The 19,878-nt window shown below is 46.6% G+C and overlaps 1 protein-coding gene across 1 annotated transcript in view; it reads left to right on the plus strand.

The window, feature by feature from the left end:
* The first annotated feature begins 4,203 nt into the window (after positions 1-4,203).
* Positions 4,204-19,878, plus strand: part of LOC144163350 (adenosine deaminase-like) — a 33,426-nt gene continuing 17,751 nt past the window's right edge. The window contains exons 1-5 of the mRNA XM_077694300.1: positions 4,204-4,588; positions 8,002-8,180; positions 12,661-12,722; positions 14,244-14,366; positions 19,323-19,588. Of these exons, the coding sequence (XP_077550426.1) occupies positions 8,160-8,180; positions 12,661-12,722; positions 14,244-14,366; positions 19,323-19,588 (472 nt within the window). The 5' untranslated portion in view covers positions 4,204-4,588; positions 8,002-8,159. The remainder of the gene's footprint in view (positions 4,589-8,001; positions 8,181-12,660; positions 12,723-14,243; positions 14,367-19,322; positions 19,589-19,878) is intronic.

Genomic DNA, 19,878 nt, shown 5'->3' on the forward strand with positions numbered 1-19,878 from the left:
GGGCTTACAGGGCACTCTAAAGAATCACAACTCACTCAGTTAATCCACGGCCATTCACTAATGAGTGCGATAAGTTTCCTCGACTGTTAAACTCAAAGCTTTAACAGTTTGATGAGCCAAGTGCGGTCAGTGCGTATTCATTTGGAGGTAATTTTTGTCCACTTGTTCAAAACCTCAAGACACATTTGGGAAAGTTCGCAGATTAAGTGCAACTTCTGTAATACAGTGCAAACTGTGTGCAGTCGAGTATGGTCGTGAAATACCCAGTCATGGGCAGCATACCAATGCTCACCCAAGCCATTCAAAAGGTCACGATGCATTCCGTGCAAAGTGCACACGTTGAATACAGCTTCTGTATGCAGACTGTATGCAGTGGAGTGGGGTCGTGGATGTGTTTTTCTGTTGTCCGGCTTCTAAGGGTTGTTATAATTAGTACTCAGTCCCACTTGTAATCGAGTTTCAAGCAAGCCATATTGTAGAACTGCTTGGTGCCTTCCTTTTTCTGAAAGAAGTGGTGAGAACACCGTGCGAGCGCTAATGTTGGGCAGACACAGACACATGCAGAGATACACAGATGTATGCTGTAGAATCTTGTTAAACAGGAATTATATGGCTGCAGGATCAGGTCGGTGGCTTAAGAGCATTTCATAAAAAAAAGAAGCTTCGTCTAAAGAGCTAGTGTGAGTCCTGATAAATTATACAAATTTTGCAGACCCCAACAGGGTATTTTTTGATGAGATTAAACGTGTCACAGAGTTTTGTCCCAATTTTTGAACAGGAAAACGCCTGTGTGTCAATATTTTGAGAGCACGCACTATTTACACTATTAGCTCATAGGATAGCAATGATGAAGTGGGGTAACGCAACAAAAAATTACGAGAAAGTTGGTGGATGGCCCTTAATTAAACTTGCAAAGACGCCTGGCAAAGACACCTGACTTGCTGTCAGATACTTAAAAAAATAATAATGAATAATTTAATGGTGATGATGTGCATGCTTTTGTAGAGGCATTTACAGACACTTATCCAGTACTGTGCTTTTCAGGAATATCAGCATTGGTGCCACAATGTACACTATGAGGGACATTTCGGATGCAGAAAATCGCTTAAATTTGCATATGTAATGGTCTAAGTCTTTGTGTTCATCACTAATGATGTGCCAGAGCGCCCGGCCCAAATTCGTTGCACGGGGCGACGCGCCGACAGCGGGGCCGATTCACGCCTCGTCCAAACCAGACCAAACTGCCCGCAGCCGACAGGCTCAAACAGGCACCGCCAGAGTCGCCTCATCCTTCTGTGTCGCGGCGGCTCGGCCGAATCATGCGTCAGGTGAACGACTGGAAACCGTTGTAGCGGCATCATCGTCATCAATGCCAGCGCCCCATCATCATGAATTCTTCAGATGATGACGCATGACTGAACACGATGGCCTCCAAGCTGCTCGGCCGCATTCCTCGGGCGTTCTCCGATTCTGCTTCGCGGCGCTTCTAGGGTGGTGCTATGCGAGGCAATCGGTTGTTGCTTGGCAACAAATTGGTTGTTGCTTTTTTTTTTGTAAACTGGAAAGCAATATGAGTTTGCTGCTGATTTATTATATTTTCTCTTCGTCATGCGTGTGCGTGTGTAGGCGGAACTGAGATAAATGCATCGAAAGTTGCCTGTGAAGCAAATTTTTTTAAAGCTTTCCAAGCCATGTCAGCTGCATTGTATACATCTACATTATTCCTGTTTACTAGTCAGCCTTTTTTTTTCCTACTCCACCCATCAGCTTGTGCAATTTGCCACCCACAGGACTGTCGGCATGAAGCGTAATCAAGCATCAGCATACATAAATTTGTTTTAAAGGAACACTGCACATACTTTGCACTAATTTTCTGCCCCTCACATTTGCGTAATGTCTTGTTCTTATTCAACAATGTTGACAAGTATGAACATTGACACCGGACTTAAGCATTTAGATTTCGCTGTGGGTATATACGACTGTTGCGCAGCTTCTGTTTCACTTTGACCGGGTGGCTGAATCGAGTCACAGACAGGCAGACACACAAACCTACACACACACCGAAATTTGTGCGTTTAAGTAGCGTCTTTAATAAAACGATCAATAATAAATAAACAAATAACTAGCAAATCAAATAATGCTTGAACCCAAAGTGCATGTACGCGAGACTATTCCCAACTACTAAAAACTGCCGCCGCGGCTCATACTTCTGCACATTATGCAGCCCAAAGGAAACCTAAATCATGCATAAGGCAAGAGGCAAATGCGCAACCGAAGACACCTGTAATTGAGAGTACACGTTGGGTTGGTTTTCGAGCAATAAACAACCAGGACGTTAAAAATGTCGACGAAATAAGCGATAGGAACAAACTCAGAAAGAAAAGTTGTCGTCGAGCATTTCCAGGAGGCCCAGCAGACACAAAAGGTCCCAGCACACGGCGTCCCAGCAGTGTAAATTGAGAAAACTCGCATTGTGATCGTCATGGGAGGGGCGTGATGGAGGAGTGGGTGCTACGTGGCAGAAGCGAAAGTTGGCTTTATTGTTTTCTTACAACACTTGCAGTGAAGCAATCAGTTACGCGACCCATTTTTTAGCAGAAAAACTTGTATTATAGCTTTAATTTGCATGTCAGCCGTCCAAACAACCCGCAAAATGCAAAATTATCACGTCACCAGAGGCCCTTGCGATGATTTTCCTGTTTGTAAAATTATCGAATCATGCAGGTTCAAAGTAATCTTAACGCATGCCGGTGGGAAAAGGGCAAACAACACGGAAATTCGTGCAGGCAGTCCGCACAGATAGGTGTTTAATAAGCCAACCTCTACCGTTCGGTCGGTGTTTACCCGAGTGTTACTCTTTATGGTTCATTAAAGGAGCACTGACACCAATTTTCGGCGTTAATATTATTGCACAGTTCGCTTCCTTTACTCAACAGAATACCCTGGCTGGAATGTGAGCGGCCTGCGACGCGAAGAACACACTTTAATTGGATCTCATTTATCGCGCCGATGGAGACGCGCGCGGAGCGTCATTCAGCAAATGAACACCAGCGTGACATCACCCCGTGAAAGCCAAAAGAAGTGACGCGACAGCGCTCGTCAAAAACTCGTGACGTCACTTCATGCTCGCGGCCCCACGAGCGGGCGCCGGCGCATTCACGAACGGGTGCACGTAGCCAGAGCTAGAGACATAACCGCTGCCCAGAAAGGCACTGTTGGCAAAAATGAAGTTACACACACGGGAAAGGAAGCGATAATATAGCCCGGAATCGCAATAGAAGTCGCCATCAGGACTTTTATTGAAAGTGGCCATCGAATTTCCGCTGCAATGGTGGCCTAGCACCTTCAGGCAGCTCAGCCGTTCAGCTCCGGCGGCGGCGCGGTCGAAAGGCCTCCCCAGTGTTTTGACGTCCGCACAAAGCGGTGAGGTCAGGCAGGGAGTCTGTCATATGCACCGTTTGGGATGAAAACGCGGTAATTTGAAACAAACGATTTTCAGGCCGTTCGATGTAATTAATTATCGCGCGCTGAAGTATTTAAAGTGCTGTTTCGGGTTCGCCAGACCATTAAGCATCGATAAAAGCAATAAAAGTGGAACATGAAATTTTCGTGTCAGTTCTCCTTTAAGGCCTGTTGTTGTGCCCGGGATGCAGCATCGGCACGGCATAGATTATCTCGTTCTCGTTCCTACTCGTAAGCTACCAGCTCCTCGGGAGTACGTATGACACGTGGCCTACCCGTTTCGAAGTAACGTGCGGCCGGTGTTTGCCGCTGCTACATTGACGCTGCTCCGCCCGCACCCCAACCCCCTGCCCGCCGTTCACCAAGTCTCTGCTTCACAAAGTGGCACGCCGCGCGTGCACTAACTTCTTATTGTAGCGGAAGCTGCAGTACGCTACCTCGGGCAGCCTTCGCGGGGTGACCAGTTTTGACCTTGAGAGCTAGAGGACAAACCACAAACCCATCCGCAAGCGCCCGGATTGGAGCAGCGCGAGGCGTGAAGGGAACGGAAAAGCGCGCGGCACCCGTGCCGCCACCTGGCGGAGGAAGGGGAGGACGCTGCCGCCGCAGCGACAAGTGCGCGCGACGAAGAAAGGCAACGTGCGCGCAGAGCTGTGGAGCCGTGCGCGATGTAGTAGTGGTAGTAGGACGAATATCCAGCTGTGGTCGCTCGTTCAGCGGCGACGCTGTGAGGCGAAAAAGAGAAAACACGCTACCGTTGCGTCCAGCTTCGCTACCTTCAAGTTGTACGCGTTAGTGTGAGCTTCCTTCATTTTTTTCTCTCTCCAACCTGATTTTTTTCGCGCGCATGCGCATGGGGTTCCGCGGGATGATTTTTCTGCGTACACAGGACCACCGCGTTTTCTTTCCGCCTAGCCACATAAAGCTTCGCTTTGAAACAAGGAAAAAACAACACCGCGCTTTCGTGCTGAACAGCAGCGACGCTTCCCTTGTTCCGTTTCACTGCCGGAGTGGTGCTATATTCGCGGACGAGCGCGGAGCCGCCAAGGGGCCGACGAAGCCACGGCGGCTAAACTGGGCACTTGGCTGGCTAAAGTCAACGCCCGGCTTCTTCTGCGGCATACGAGTGAGTACGTGCATGTGCGTTTTTCGGTCGTTAGACGCTTTTTGATGACTGCCTGGAAGTACGGAGAGTCGCACGTCGCGACATGGTTGTCCCGCTTTGTTGAACTGCGAGCATGTGTATGCTCGGTGCAGCAGCTTGCGTTTAAGGGCGCTCTACTTTGTGATCAGTTCTCGACGTGGGCACACGTGTTTGCACGAACGAACTGCACAACAGTAGTCAACAACGGGTAATCGGGTATTGGGTAATGGCGAAGCTGTAATCCACGTGGCTTTTGCAGCTTTGTGCATGGCTGGGGAAGGAGGAAGGGGGCGGATGCTCTGCGAACGCTCGCGTGTATATATATATATATATATATATATATATATATATATATATATATATATATATATATATATATATATATATATATATATATAATTAAAATGTTCTAAATCTAAAACATAACTTTAATTCGACGTTTAGGATGGGGACCGTCCTTCTCCCAGAATGATAAACATGCTGTACTGTAAAATATATTATTCATTCTTGAAGAAGGATGGTCCCCGTCCGAAACGTCGAATTCAAGTAGTTCTTTTTATTGCGCCCATTTACTTGTTAACCATCAGTAGCAATTACAAAGTAACAATTACAAAGATTGAATTTTTAGCAAATAAAATAATTCGCAATCATTCACACACGTGCCCATTGCCTTAATTTTATTTTACACTATTACTAAACCATATCAAGTAACTCTTTAGTGCGATAATCTAACCAAACATTCTCAGTCGCAGTGTTGTCGAGCATCGAACGTCGAAGTTTTGCGAGGGTTCGTTGAACGGGAAAGAATTAACGGCGCTCGAATAAAATACACCAAGTGGAGGCGCAACGACAGTGGCGTACGACAGCAACAATTAGACAGGCAGCTATTCGCCCCGAGCGCGAACACAGTCGGCCCCTGGCGGCCGCGGGACGAACCGCTCCTAGTGTGGATGGCGCTCTCGCGTCGTCTGCTTTTTCACGTTGCGTGTGGCGCAAGACGCGCGCTGCACCCGACAAAACAACCAATATGTGTGCTCGTTTGGCAGTAAGCAATGACATAGTTACCTCTGCTTGCGCATTTCCTCTAGAAACGCAATAATCAGCGGCCGTTGCGGGTTAATGCGCTGGTTTAATTCCACGAAACATCTTCGCCCTGGTCACCGCTTGAGTGTGAAACGTGTTATAAACATTGCTTCCACACATTGCACTTTTCTTATTGTTGAGTGCAGTCGTCTGCCGTTTCGGGAACGTCGAAGGGTGCTTTTTGAAGGTGGCGTGGAGATTATTTAAAGGATAAAAGTTTAGTACGCGAAACGGGTAAGAAGCGACAAGTCCTGTGCATACGCGTGCAAATTCCACACCCTTGTAAAATTGCGCTGTGTCCTTATAGAAAGAAGAAACAAACCAAAACATTTACACTGCACACGACCCGTGCGCTATCGGCCATACATTACCGGACACGTAATTTAGACCCACAAGCGCCTCTGTGATCGTGTCCTTCCCGTACCTTTTCTAAAATAAATACCATTTTTGGACAGTCGTTGTTTATACTGAGGAGGAGGAACAAACATTTATTCAACTGTATCGAGTTGCTAATTTCAAGCATTATTTAAAACACGTTTCTATCGATGCGCAAGAGTATTTAGGGGGATTCTTCGGTAAAATTAGGCAGTTGTGAGTTCGCGTCTGTCATGTGGCATTTCGTGTGTCATGTTCACAGATATCATTTTCAAATCCGACATGAATCACCTTTTCCAAACACGTGTCTCACTCAGCATAACCAAATGCCTAATATGGTCATTAAGGTGGACCTAAGTTTAAAGAAAGAGGAGAAAATGCGTAATATATTGCAGTTGTTGCCCACATGTGGGAGGGGTGTGTGCCATGACTCCCTGTTTTTTTTATTTTAATTTTTCCCACAATGCTTGCTTTCAATACAATTTTGAAAAAGGCGAGCCACAATTCTTGGACAATGCCGGACCAAAGGGGGGTTAATCAGTTTTAAAAATACGTACTGCTTTTTCACCGCTACAGAACACGACAGTGTAGTTTCGATTGTAAGTAATACTGATAACCATAGTTTGGCTTTTCGCGTTACATGCGTTCTCTTCTCGCTGCTCTTGGAACGTTAGCAGGAACCCCCCCCCCCCCCCCTCTTCCCGAAGAAAAACTAAATGCACAGAATTTCATTTTTTAACCAATCCTCAAGAATTATAATGCCAAGACAAAGGCGATATTCAGTTTACAAAACAAAGTAGTTACCGGGAACCCGTTGCGCTGATCCGCAACGAGAAATAAAAAGGAAATGTTTTACTACATCTGCAACAGCACAACTTCATTTATTGCCATCTTTAGGGTTCGTAAGCGACCTTATACGCAAGAATGCAAACACATCTCGCTGTTGCAGGCACCTGTTAGATTTTAAAAGGAACGCAAATGGTCAACAGAGCCGCCGTAACAGAAACTTTGTGCTCACTGTGAGGTCCCAGAAGCTTGGTTTGCACACTGTAAACCTGCTTGTCACTTTGCGAAAACCTAGCTAAACATGAGATGTTGATTGTACTGCGTGCGTTGACAATTCAATTCGCAAGTTCACTTGCTACGAAAGCCGTAAATAATTGATCCGAAACCGTTATTCATCAAACCTTCCTTCAGAGTCGTTAAAATATCATTTAAAAGAACCGTTAGAGCGGTTACATTTATATTTCTGCGCTGATCAAAATTCAGTAATTTTATGTTGCCTTTTGAACACACAAAAAATATCGTAAGCTCTTAGAAAGAATTTCGGGGCAGTTGAGTAGTGTTACCTTTTCAGGGCATACAACAAATGCAAGAATGCGTCATGCTACCAGTGAAAGCGATTGATATTGCCGTTGTAAACTGAATTTCAGAGATCGAGGCTTTATGATTTGTTTCTATTTATGCTTTTATTGAAGGCTCAAAGCCATAGTCTGGACAGATCGAGCTTGCTACGAGCCACAGCGTACAAGTGCATTGTCACAATTACGGCCATTCTGAGATTCCCGATGAGTCGTCGCTTTTTTTGGCGTAGTAATGAAAACTGACTGCCGCTTCCATGCTATCCATTCAACGTTGAGGAACCGAACTACAGCATACCACTCTTGTTTGCACCTTTCGTGCGCACATACGGCGGGAAAAAGGCACGAAGCGCGCCCACAGTGGGCATTCTTACGGGCCGCTCAGCGGAGCATCCACACTAGCAGCGCGACGCTGTCGCCACCTACATGTCGAGCTCGCGGCGAATAGGTGGCAGCAGCAGCGCGTCGCCATCGAGAGGGTCACCATCGTAGTCAATTCGCCTCTGTTCAGGCCGAACAGCAAACGGAACACTCCCCCCCCCCCCCCCCCCCGACGTTTTTACCCCAAATTTACAGCTGCTGATGACCGAGCCGCACGTGAAACCACCTGGAGAGTATTGCCATCGGCGGCAGAATTAAAACAAGAGCGAAGAAGAGGCGCTGGATTTGCTGCGCAGCTCACACACATGCTCACGAGCTCTGAGTGGTCGTAAACAGTCGTTCGCTGCAAAACCATGGCCCTTACGAAGTACAAGGTATTTACTCTGTCTGACCACGTACTGATATGTGAATGAATGAATGAATGAATGAATGAATGAATATTTTTATTTCCATTTATATACATGCAATGTACGCATTAAGTGGCGGGGCAAAAAAAAAGCTGTACAGTAAACTTTCGTTATAACGAAGTTATCAGGGCAGGAAACTGGCTTCGTTGTAAGCGATATTTCTTTAAAAGTGCAGAATATTGTTTTTTTATGTAGTTTAGTGGGGACGATGAACCAGTTCGAATAAAGCGCGATTTTTGCTATAACTGTGGTTTACCGTATTTCACTCACAACTGCGCCATATAATTCGCTTTGTTTTTGTGGTTGCAGTTATTCGCTTTACCGGTGATCCCTTGTCCGGTCTTGTTTGTCCTGTGGGTGATCAATCGAACGACCACGGGAAGCTTGCTAGTAGTGTGCATTATCAAGGTTATATTATCAACTTTGTTTTATCAACCATATGTTTAAACACGGTTTATTTCCTTCATTCTTAAAAAAAAGCAAAAGTAATTCCAGTTTTTCTTTTAAAAAGGCCATAACAAACAGTTACCAACTACCGGCCAATTTCACTTCTTTCGTACCTTAGCAAACTAGTCGAAAAATTGTTTGTTAAACGTCTCATCGGCTATTTATCCAAATTTAAGTTGATTAAAAAAAGCGAATTTTGTTTCCGCCCAGGTTTTTTGCTGATCTAGCTGTGCCGTCTCTGACTACAAAAATGTATCAATTCGGAAAATTTATTGGGATCTGTTTTTTTAGATCTCACTAAAGCCTTTGACGAAGTAAATCACCAAGTCTTGTTTCATAAACTTCAGTCCTATTGTATAACTGGACCTGCGCTGACATTAAAAAATTACCTACTTGACCGACAATACACAGTACAAGCGGCAAAGTACCATCTCTGCAATAAAATATGTTAACCAGGGAGTACCGCAGGGCTCAGTTTTAGGTCCTATTTTATATATCAATGATCTTCCGGATGCTCTTGGCTCTTATAACTGTGGTCAGGTCACTGTGTTTTAGACTCGGATGACACAACCATATCTTCATCTGATAAAACCATTGGTGCTCTTATCTCAAAGTTTAACCTGGCTTTAAGTGTCATCATATATTAAGGCTGCAGTAATCACTTAGTTATTAATCCCACAAAAACTACATTCATCGTCTTTAAATGCGCTCAGAGGTCATTATCTAGTATTTCCGTAATACAACTTGGAATTGATTCTAATTCTGCATGTACTGATGTCGTCTTTCTCGGCATACATCTGGACCCGAGCCTTACGTACGTTTCGCTGCCACTTTAACCATCTCAAGCAGAATACTGCGTTTGGTATCCGGACATTGGTCAAAGCTCGCCCTTTCTTTTTGCTTTCATTCATAGTCATATTACTTACGATATAGTGTCATGGGGCAATACATATGCTTGTCACTTATCAATAAAGCACATTAAAATAAGTCAATACGCACTGTCACTTCTAGTTCTTCGCAGTCGAACGCGTATAGGTACTCCGTTCTTACAATATCCTGCCCGTAAATGTTTTGTTCCAGTTGAATCTCGTCACCTTATTTCACAAATTGCTTCGTAATCACCTTGCATTCCCATTTATTGCATCTGACCTTTTGCAGAATAATAATGTGACCAGATATAAGCGTCCCGTTCAAGCATTCTTTTAACTTGCTGCATGTGTTCGTGGCGCTTGCATTCCTCTTGCGTGGGCTATGCCCTCTCCACATCGTTGCGACCGCATTACGACATTTTGTCCCATGACAGCCTCGACCAAGAACGGCTTCTGTATTAAAAAAACTCCGAAGACGCCTCGGCAATTCTCACGAACTGTTAATGCGAAAGCTTTTATGTCCATCGGAACGCCGCAGAGCGTTCTGCGCTAAACAAAGTGCCATGGCTTTCCGGTGACTGCGGCGCCGTGAGGCACGGGAAGTGCACCCTTTTTTTGTGTTTTACGTCTGAGGCACACGCTGTGGAACGTGACGCTACCAATGGGAATTTATGAGCCCGCGGCAGATGCCTGACAACGCCGTCTTTTTCGCTCAATGGGCCGTTCAATTTTTTCGCACTAAAACGCAGCGCTCATAGCGCCGTGTTCATAGGCACGAGAGACGAGTCGCTGGTGTTTTGTAAAGAGATATTTTTTTTACAACGGAGCTTTATATTCATGGCTAGGTCTGCGTGTATTTCTCTGCTCCGCGAGCAAAAACGCCTTCTGGCAAAGCCAACTTTATCGCGAATGTTCAGCAGAAAACGGCTGTAACTCGTCTAATAACAGTACGTTAACAATATATTACAATTGGTCGTTAAGGCCACTCTACCATTGCTCTGAGTTCCATTTACCTTTCATGATTTGGTTGCTCACAGTGAAGTTCAAAGTGAAGTACGGGAGGTAAACAGATGGGCATATACTTGTCCGCTAGGATAATACTTTAGTCCTCCCAAGTTTTATTCAGTAATCACAAATCCATAGTCTCTATCATTACTACGCGATGAAAAAAAAAATAAACATGTGTAGATTCTCTAGCCACCCGTGTGTAACGTGTATTTTGTACAGCCTCGTCTTGGTCATCCACCTTTTTAGAGTGGAACGACTCCAAATTTTTACGGCGAAAACAGGCTCGTCCAATTTTTCACGCTTCAAAACAAGAGTGTCCGAAGCCAGCCAGTAGGCCTACAGAGAACGTGTGTCACCGTCAATTTCAACATCGCTGCACCTGGTTTCTCATGTAGACGCCTCAGCTACGCGGTTCCCTGTTCGGCATGTTGCAGTTTTTTTTTTTTTTTTATGACGGCGTTGTGCTGTACCTGCATTGCGACCGGAACAGTGTAAATGCTGCGTGCAATAGAGGAAAAAAGGTATTCGTTTGAAGCTGGTCGTTGAACTGCGGTCGAGTCAGCGTTGTGAACAATTAAGTTTCCGCCGGTCTTTTCATGGAAGCGTTCTATGAAATTTATCGCTACGAAGAAGAACAGTTCATTTTGCACCGGTCAGTGCCAGGAGAGCCACTATTTGTAGAGCGCCAATAAGTACCAGTTAAAAAAAGCAGAAATTATAATAGCTGCCTCTACAAATGTCGATTCCGGAGGTTTTTTTGACATGCACCAAACGTTATAGTTAAAAAAAATGTGTAAATTGCCGAGTGGAATTGGTAAAACAGTGCCTGGGGCTCGGGTCCGAAAATACACCTGTTTGTATGTTCGCTTTAAAAACCTAGCCCTGAAGGCCTAGGAGCTTTTGTTGAAGAGCTTTTATGAAATACGGGGATATTTTTAATTATACGGCTTAGGACCTTTTATTCAATATCGCATACGGTCCATTCACGCCTACAGGGAGGGTTGTGTCACTCGTTAAGAACAGGCGGACGGGCGAACAGATTTCCGGGGTGTCACCTAAGAATGCTTACGCATTAAAATTTTTCTTTTGGATTGCTAGAAAAATTAAAATTCTTAACGACAAATATTTAAACATTGCTTTAGGTTAGCGATGTGCTACCCCCTCCTCCTCATCCTCTATCACCTCTCTTCACCTGCGATGTCACCAGAGCAGCTGCAATGTTGTGGGCCAGGCGGAAAATGAGTGCTTAAAGGTCGAATCGGCTTCAGACAAAAACATAGCCAAAATTGGTCGGGTGTCGTATAAATTCTTTGCGTTAAAAAAAACTAAAATTACGTGACTTTCCAGCGACGTCATGAGAAATGACAGCGTAGCTGTGGTGCTAATTGGACGATGCGTGATAAAGCGGCTGCTTGCTATACGTGATACGGTATACGTGGCAAAGCAGTTCAGCCATGTTTTTAGGCCATCCCGTTTCACTTAAATACATTCCACCCCACGGTCCTTCGAATACAATGAAAGACATATATGTTACAAAAAAAAAAAACGGTGCTCAGGACAGGACAAAGAAAGGAAACGTATACACAAAGCGCCTTCGTCCCGTCCTTAGCGCTGTTTTGTTTTGGCTTCAAATGCAAACATTTCTAGGCTCTTAGGAGACTCCCTCCAGCAATCTATCCACCCGTACGTCCATAATGGGGACACAGTGAATTCTAGAGATGCACATGGACCATAAGGGAACGGGGGCGAGGGTTCTTCTGATAAAAGGTCCTGGACACCCTTTTAATTAAAAAGTCCCGAAATGAAAGGCCCACGTCCTAGGGTACGGCCAACATACGTAGAGGTGTATCCGCAGAGACGAACGACGAACCTCTAAAAAGAATGCTTTCGCAGTATCTGACAATTCCAACTCTGGAGTTCCCACATTTTTTTATAACCACGCTGCGTCGGTTGGGTCAGCGAGCACTCAAGGCCACGTGACGTAACACCTCTGGCTCCCAGCCGGTACGGAGAGCGGACAGCGGTGACCAACTTTCAAGTGACCTACCCTTATGCGATTCTTGCCCTGGCTGCGACTCGTTTTTGATGTAACAGTTGCTACTTTTGCTCGTTTCCACTTGCAGATCCAACTCCACAGCCATCTGGACACCCACATGCGTCACGAAACGATCGCGGATCTGGCACAGTTAAGTTCGGAACCAACAACGACGGGTGCGGGTCCAAAATCCCAGTTAAAGGGTCGTATATGGTGCAAGTGTCCCCTTGAAGTTAAAATGGCACTTTTTTACGGCGAAGCTGTTAGCCTGTCGTTGGTAGGAAAATTTCGTGTCGTAAACAAAAAACCCAGGCAGTACCCAGGAGTTCTCGCCCAAGACGCCGAGCACATGCTTCAGGCTTATCAGGGGTGCACCGCAGCGCTCAGTATTCGGGTAAAGAAAAAAACCACAAAACAAGCATCGAAACCGCATGATGAATGATAAGGCACCGGTGAACAATGGGACCCGTATGTGTTCTGGTAGAGATTAGGTTTTCAGCTGCTCTCGAAAGAGGAGGGAGGTTGACGTCATTCGAGGGCTAGCGCATGCGTTTTAAGGCCCAACCACATGCAGCGTATTTTCGGCGTCGCGCGAGCGTCAGCGTTGTTCGGCGTCGACGAACGTCAGCGCGCTCGCCAAAATGCATGGCGACGCGGGCTGACGCTCGGGTATGAAACTCTATGGATATCTACGCTCGCCAGATATCGGCGCGAGCGGCGGCGCTGGTGCCATTTTCCGGTTGTGCCAGTCCGACTCGCTGTTTTAATGGTGGCCGGCATGCCGAACATCGACGCTGGGGCCTTAATAACTGCAGTCGCAGCCCGCCCCGCTCTATGGCGGGCTAAACACAAAGATAACAAGAACAAACCCCGCAAACAGACGTTGTGGGATGAAGTGGCAGCAGCTGTGGCGCCTGGCGTTGCGGACGGAGGTAAGGCACTTGTCACCTGCGCTGCAGCCTGTGCGCATAGTTATTGTAACAAGTCGTCATTGTTTTCGTGTGTTTGTGCCGCAGAAACCGTGTAGAAAAAATGGAAGTCCCTGCGCGAAAAATACCGGCGACTGTTCAATCTCGTGCTGGACGCCGAAAGAAGCGTCGAGCGCGCACGCCGGCGCGTGATTTCGCCGGTCCCACGCGGTTACTCGCCCTCTCCTGCGGGCCCGCGCGTTGACGCCGAACGACGCTGACGGTCGCGCGACGCCGAAAATACGCTGCATGTGGTTGGGCCTTAAAACTAGGCAGGACGCAGCAGTTCGGGCCTAAGAGAAACCGAGTGCAAGCGATAAGACCGCCGAGACAACGATGAGCATTTGTATCCTCCCCCATCAGCATGCGTAGTGGCTTACAGCAGCTGCGCTGGACATCCACTTTGGCAGGCCGGTATGGCGTCCATTTTTTTATTAGTTGATACGGGCTGACTTCAGCGAAATTGTCGGAACAACATGGGTGCTGTTTTTACGCGCAGAACTATTAACTGTGCGTCCAGGCGGACATTGTACGCAATACGCTAAGCAAACAACAAATAACTCAATCGAAACAGTTTAGTTTTTTTTTTAAATCGTGCGCTGTAATCCACAAGCTCACTTTGGAGGCAGCCATTAATTGAAGTTCACTCACTTTAGGAAGGTCAGCCTGTTGTACCAGACATTGATGGAAATTTTCCGCGCAGACAAAAAGGACTGGACCTGGGCTACTCGAGTGTGGAGGACGTTAAAGCGAAGACGAAACCCAAGGAGGGCACCACATTGGATAACTACCTTAAAGAAGTCTTCATCTTCCTCAGGACCATCGTGTGAGTGTTGTACCGGCGTCTACTGCTTGCAGGACTGAGTGCGGGACGTAGGAGCAACATTTCTGGAAATTTCGGCTGCCCGAACAAAACCTCACAGATTGCGGCATAAATTCGTAAGCCGCTTCGCTATACATCATGTCTCCTTTAAAGTCAGCTTCACCAGTATACACAAATGCATTGCTGGGAGTAAATTTTACAGTGCGATTCAAGCCGTCTGGCATCAAAATGTGAAGGCTCTAGCACCTTATATTAAATATCTCCAAAGACGAGGCGTACCCCTACAACGTGCTGTGCACCAAACCCCTTTAAATCCGGCTCCACTGCTATACACAACACACTTGCTGGGAAGACTTCTTTAGAGGCACAGTAAGAGGTATTGTGTGAAATTATGAAGGCCCTAAGACATTAAAAAGTATACCTCCATGTAACCGCAATATCCTTGTGAAAGATTTCACGCGGAGCCGTTTTAAGAAAGGCTTCAGTATATTACACCGTTGTATTGCTGGAAGACTTTTCCAGGAACAATATAAGCAGTCTGATGTCAAAGTATGCAGGCTATAGCGCCTTATATCAAATATCTCCAAAGGCCTCTAGTATCCCTAGAAAAAGCTGTAGACCGAGTTTCTTAAAGTCGGCTCCGCCACTTTGCACAACTGCATTGCTCGGGGGGCGTCTGTCTAGTGACACTATAGGTGGTATTCTATGAAACTATAAACACGCTACTTCCAACAGATTTCGAAAATCTGCAGCCATTAAACTAATTATCTACTAATGCGTAACATTGTTCCGCCGCTTGTTTACATTGTGTGCTCTTTGCAGCTAGATTTGGCTATCAGTAGCCAAATACGTTCGGTTATTGCATTGTACTTATGCTTTCTTTTGTTTCTTTTAGCCCATGCTGTCATTTGCACCAATATAGCGATTAAGTACCTTTAGTTCGTTTATTACGAATTCTTTCCGCAGATTCAAAGCGTAGTGCAGGGTTGGTCCGTTGCCGCGATTTTGTATTCGTGTTGTTGTGGTTCTTTCCCGGGCTTTTTTAGTTGTCTTTGTTTTGGGGGGAGATGTACAAGATGCACACTTTGCACTTCGCCAGTTAAATTTTGAAAAAATTTAATTTTTTGTGTGTTTTTTTGTATTTTTTATTTATCAAAAGTGTGTTGTAGCAACTTTGTCTACGCTATTATAACGAATAAATATGCTACTCCCGCCAATTACTCATGTTTGTGGAAATGCAGTGCAAAGCGTTGCACGGTTGGCTCATTTATTTTTAATTCGCATTTCTAACGTTCTTTTCGGCGCTTTTTTAAAGTTAAGTCTGGTTTTTGGAGATGTATCATGCGTAGTATATTTTTGAGCTCGTAAGATCATTCTTGTAATTTTTTTTTCTATTTTTAGTTTTTGTTTTTTGAAACTTCTGTTCGACCAATTACCACCATTTAGTGTTTCTGCCTTCAATTTTCAAAATGGAGGCCGCTACACGGTCCTGAATGGTGTGTGCGGGGGGGGGGGGGGGGGTCGGGTACTCTGATCTGAAAACAATGCTACGCAATAATAATCAGTAGGGCGGAAGACAGAGGGGAACTGGAAACACGACGTACCAGCCAGCTCATAAGATTACTCGTTTAAAGAGCTCTGCATTATTTCCCGCCATTAAAAAACAGGTGGTATGCGGACGCCGACGCCGGAGGGACATACCCCCGAGTAAGAGATGCGTCGCATCTAAAAATACGACTAGGACATGGTGGAAGCATTGCTGAAATTGTCTTGGTAAATTTTTTTACAACCGGGGAAAATTGCACGCAGCCGCGAAACCCACTGAGTGCAAACGTCACTGCAAAAGGTGGTCGCGTATTCGAATTGGACTCTGCAAACGTCGACGAAAGACTGTATTTTTCTGCCGCCCCCGGCACGTAACAACGTCTGCTCTCCCCCCATACCCTATCCCTCCTGCCATGTTTAGGGCACTGGAAGTTTGCTCAATTCGATTTTCCCACGGTCGCATTGCTCTTGCGCTATGCGTTGGACTTCTTTGTTTTTGTTATGCTTGGAACATATCGAGGTGACACATTTTGTTTTAGCATTTTCACCTATCTCGCCTCTCTACGACCCCGTTTTTAACGCCGCGTTGTTTTTGTTTCTTTGTGCGTGTGCTATCGTTAAAACCCAACCTGTAGTCTTAGTTAAAAGAACGCGTACTCTCGGGTATGCACTTACATTTTATTCCCGGTGTTTCCTTCGCGCTGATAATGGGGACATGTATGAGCCATGGCAGCAGCTTTAATTGTTAGCGGCTGGGGCAGTCGGCGTCTCATGTCGTCGTAGTATCATGTAGTCACGGTACTAAAACACCACGACACTCGTTTTCCGACGCCTCGCGCTAGGACGTAAGGCGTACTAAAAGAACACGCCGGGACACTCGTTTTCCAACGCCTCGCGCTAGAACAATTCGTGGTTGAAGCAGAGCTGTATACCTCTACCCCTCACCTCCCCCCCCCCTCCCCCCCCCCAACAGTTTAATCTCCATGGACAAAAAGGCCAAGCCCCCAAGAATACACTTACACACTACATGCACTGCCCCTCCCCAGGTTTCACGTTAGTGGAGATGGCCTGGGATTTTTTTTTTTTTTTGGAAACGTCTTGCCTAGAACCTGTGGGGTGGCGCAGCGGCTAAGGCATTGTGCCGCTGAACTCGAGGACGCGGGTTCAATCCCGCTCGCGGTGGCTGCATTTCAGACGTCGGCCCGTGTCTCGTCCATCTCCGTTGGACGGACAACCGGACGTTTTCGCGTTTAGGTAGACCAAGAGACGCAGTTTTGTCTTTAAAAACGCACTTTGAACAACGATGCTGGTGCCCTCCTCATGGGCATCCACGCGGCTTCTTGGCTACAACCGCTCTCTCAACCAGCAGCAGCTCGTAGTGGGGACGGAAGCTGGGCAACAGCGTCTCCTACTGCTCTGGCGGTATGGGGTCGAGGTTTAGGAGTGGTAGGTTTTGATTTTGCCCGCACTCTAGGACGATGTGTCCGAGTGTTCGTGGTTGTGTGCAATTGCGCGTGGTTGTGCGTGGTTGTACCAGTTTTATCTCGCTAGGAGCGCCAGAAGCCTTAAATCATGGTCCGTATGAATTACGTATATACGGAGTGTACAGAAAACATACGGAAAACATAGGGTGCTGTATTTCGTACTTTCACCAAGGAATAAAGACGGAAACTGTGTCAAAAGTTTCTATTCTGACAGATAAGTCGACCCTTTTGTTTTGGAAAGCTTTTCTGCACTGGTTACGCCGGGGTGCTTAATACGCCGTACTAATTCCTTATTCCCATAATTCCGTATATACGGAACGTTTTACTAAGGACCGTAGCCATGGCTCGCCTTCAGTGGTAGGAGGCTACGTTTGTGTAGGCGATCACGAGGAGGAATCCACACCTCTTGCTCGGGGCTGTGGCTTTTACCTCGCGTCTCCCTTTATGATAGTGGGAAGGCATGCATGTTTCTGGTAATAAGGTGGATTGTGATGTGGCGTCGCTAAATTGCGGCATTTCCTTGGACAGGATAGCGTCTAGAGAGTTCCACGTGATTTATTTGAGGTCTGTTTGACCTGTTGAGGGTTGTGTGAGGAGTACTTTCTGGTTGGACAGATGGTCCACTGTAAGCTCGCCGACCGTATTACGGAGCACTATGCGGGGGAGTCTGTCCGTAGACGGGCTCACCTGGAAGCTGAGGGCTTAATTCGTGGCATTAGAAATTTATACTTTTAGCTTGGCCGCATCTCTTTTGCTCAGTACAGTGTATGCAGCTGCATACGTCATCCTCGAGAGGACAAATGCTTGAACGAAGTGGATAGTGTCGCTATCCATCATGCCGTATCTAATCGTATCTACCATCAGGTCTGATATCTTTGTACAGTGCTGCATAATCTAGTAATTTGTGGGGTCTTAATAGACCAGGGGGCCCAAAATGTGTAGAAATTTACATTGTTTGATGGGTTCTCCTAGGGTGGCTTGTATAGTCTTCTTCATTGTCGGTGCGGCTTCTTTGAGCTACAAGAAACCCGCACTCCTTGCTTACTGATTAACTTTACCCGCAGCCAGTGGTCGGGACACAGTGCGTTGACTCCCAGAAGGTCACCCTACCTGCATAGAGTGCATTACTTATGTAGTATACACTCTTCAGCCGTCTCTCGAGACCCAGGAGCGAGATGTTGAACAGGAGGGGTAAGAGGACCGAGTCTTGGGGAATACCTCGATATTCTAGTACGCTAGGGTCAGCGTAAGCATCACCGAATGTGATTATGGCTTTGCGACCAGATAAAAAGTCGACGATGTAGTCGTAAGTTGCCTCGCCGGATATTGTAGGCATTCATATTCTGTCTCCACCTGTGAGCCTCAGAAAAAGCCGTGAACTCTGTCCGCGCTCGGTTGCGCCAACGGTAAATCCAAGAGCGCAATCCAGACAAAGTCGTGTAGTTGCAAACCGAGGAGATTAGTGGCTGCACCAGTGCAGCCAGTGCAGCCAAATCAAATGGACGTACTGCTGTGAGTGCCCCCAAGCGTTAACAGGGCCGATTCGGCGGGTACTCAAAAGTAGCTTCCTGCTTATCTCGACCTTCTCACTCTAAAAACCATATGCATCTGCCAGATCTGTCTTTTGCCTGAAAATATCCCAATTATACATTGCGAAATAACCCAAGAAAAGTGTGTTTTCTTTTAGCCTCCAACTCATTGCTAATGGTGATGTAGAGCCGCGGTGGCTCAGTGGCTAAAGCGTCGGCCTATACTGAGCACAAGATCGCGGGTGTGATTTCCGACAGCGGCTACCGCGTCTTTAAAGAGAAGATGCTTGTTAGTCCAGATTTCTGTTAATGTTAAAGAACGTGTCGCAAAATATTTCATGGACCTTGTTCTTCTCATACATGCTCTGACAGTGCGGTCGTTTCTTTGTGCGCGTCCGTAGCGGTGACCGGGCCGCCATGGAGCGCGTGGCCTACGAGGCGGGCGTGGACCAGGCGTCCGAAGGCGTTATCTACAGCGAGATGCGGCTGCCACCGCAGCTGCTGGCCGCCTCTACCACGGTGCTGCTGCCGCCCTCGCAGACGACGCCCGGAACAATGGCCCGTGCCAGGGACGTGGTGGACGCGGCGCTGGAGGGACTCCGCCGGGCCGAGCGCGAGACCGGCGCCAAGCTAAGGCTCATCCTGACGTGCCTGCGAGGAATGCCGGGTTAGTCGACGACCGCTGGCTGTTCGACCACTTACTAAACGGGCATAGCTCAACACTCGTACCATGCACAACCGAACCTGTTTAATTTAAATTCATATATTTCGAACTATGTCCAATAACGCGAAATCTCCCTTGAAAATCGTTTGCATATCCTGTGTATTTTGTATAGGCACGTTGCACCGTACAGAGGCGGCTGTGAGCGCAGCACCTTTCCTACTAAAGTTGTGTGTAGCGCACACTAGGGCATCGGTAAAGGAGTGGCGATTGCTCTAGCAGTTATCATCCCCTGC

The sequence above is a fragment of the Haemaphysalis longicornis genome, unplaced genomic scaffold (assembly GCF_048455015.1).
Source record: "Haemaphysalis longicornis isolate Haplotype H1 unplaced genomic scaffold, Haemaphysalis longicornis Haplotype H1 scaffold_12, whole genome shotgun sequence".
Taxonomy (NCBI): Eukaryota; Metazoa; Arthropoda; class Arachnida; order Ixodida; family Ixodidae; genus Haemaphysalis; species Haemaphysalis longicornis.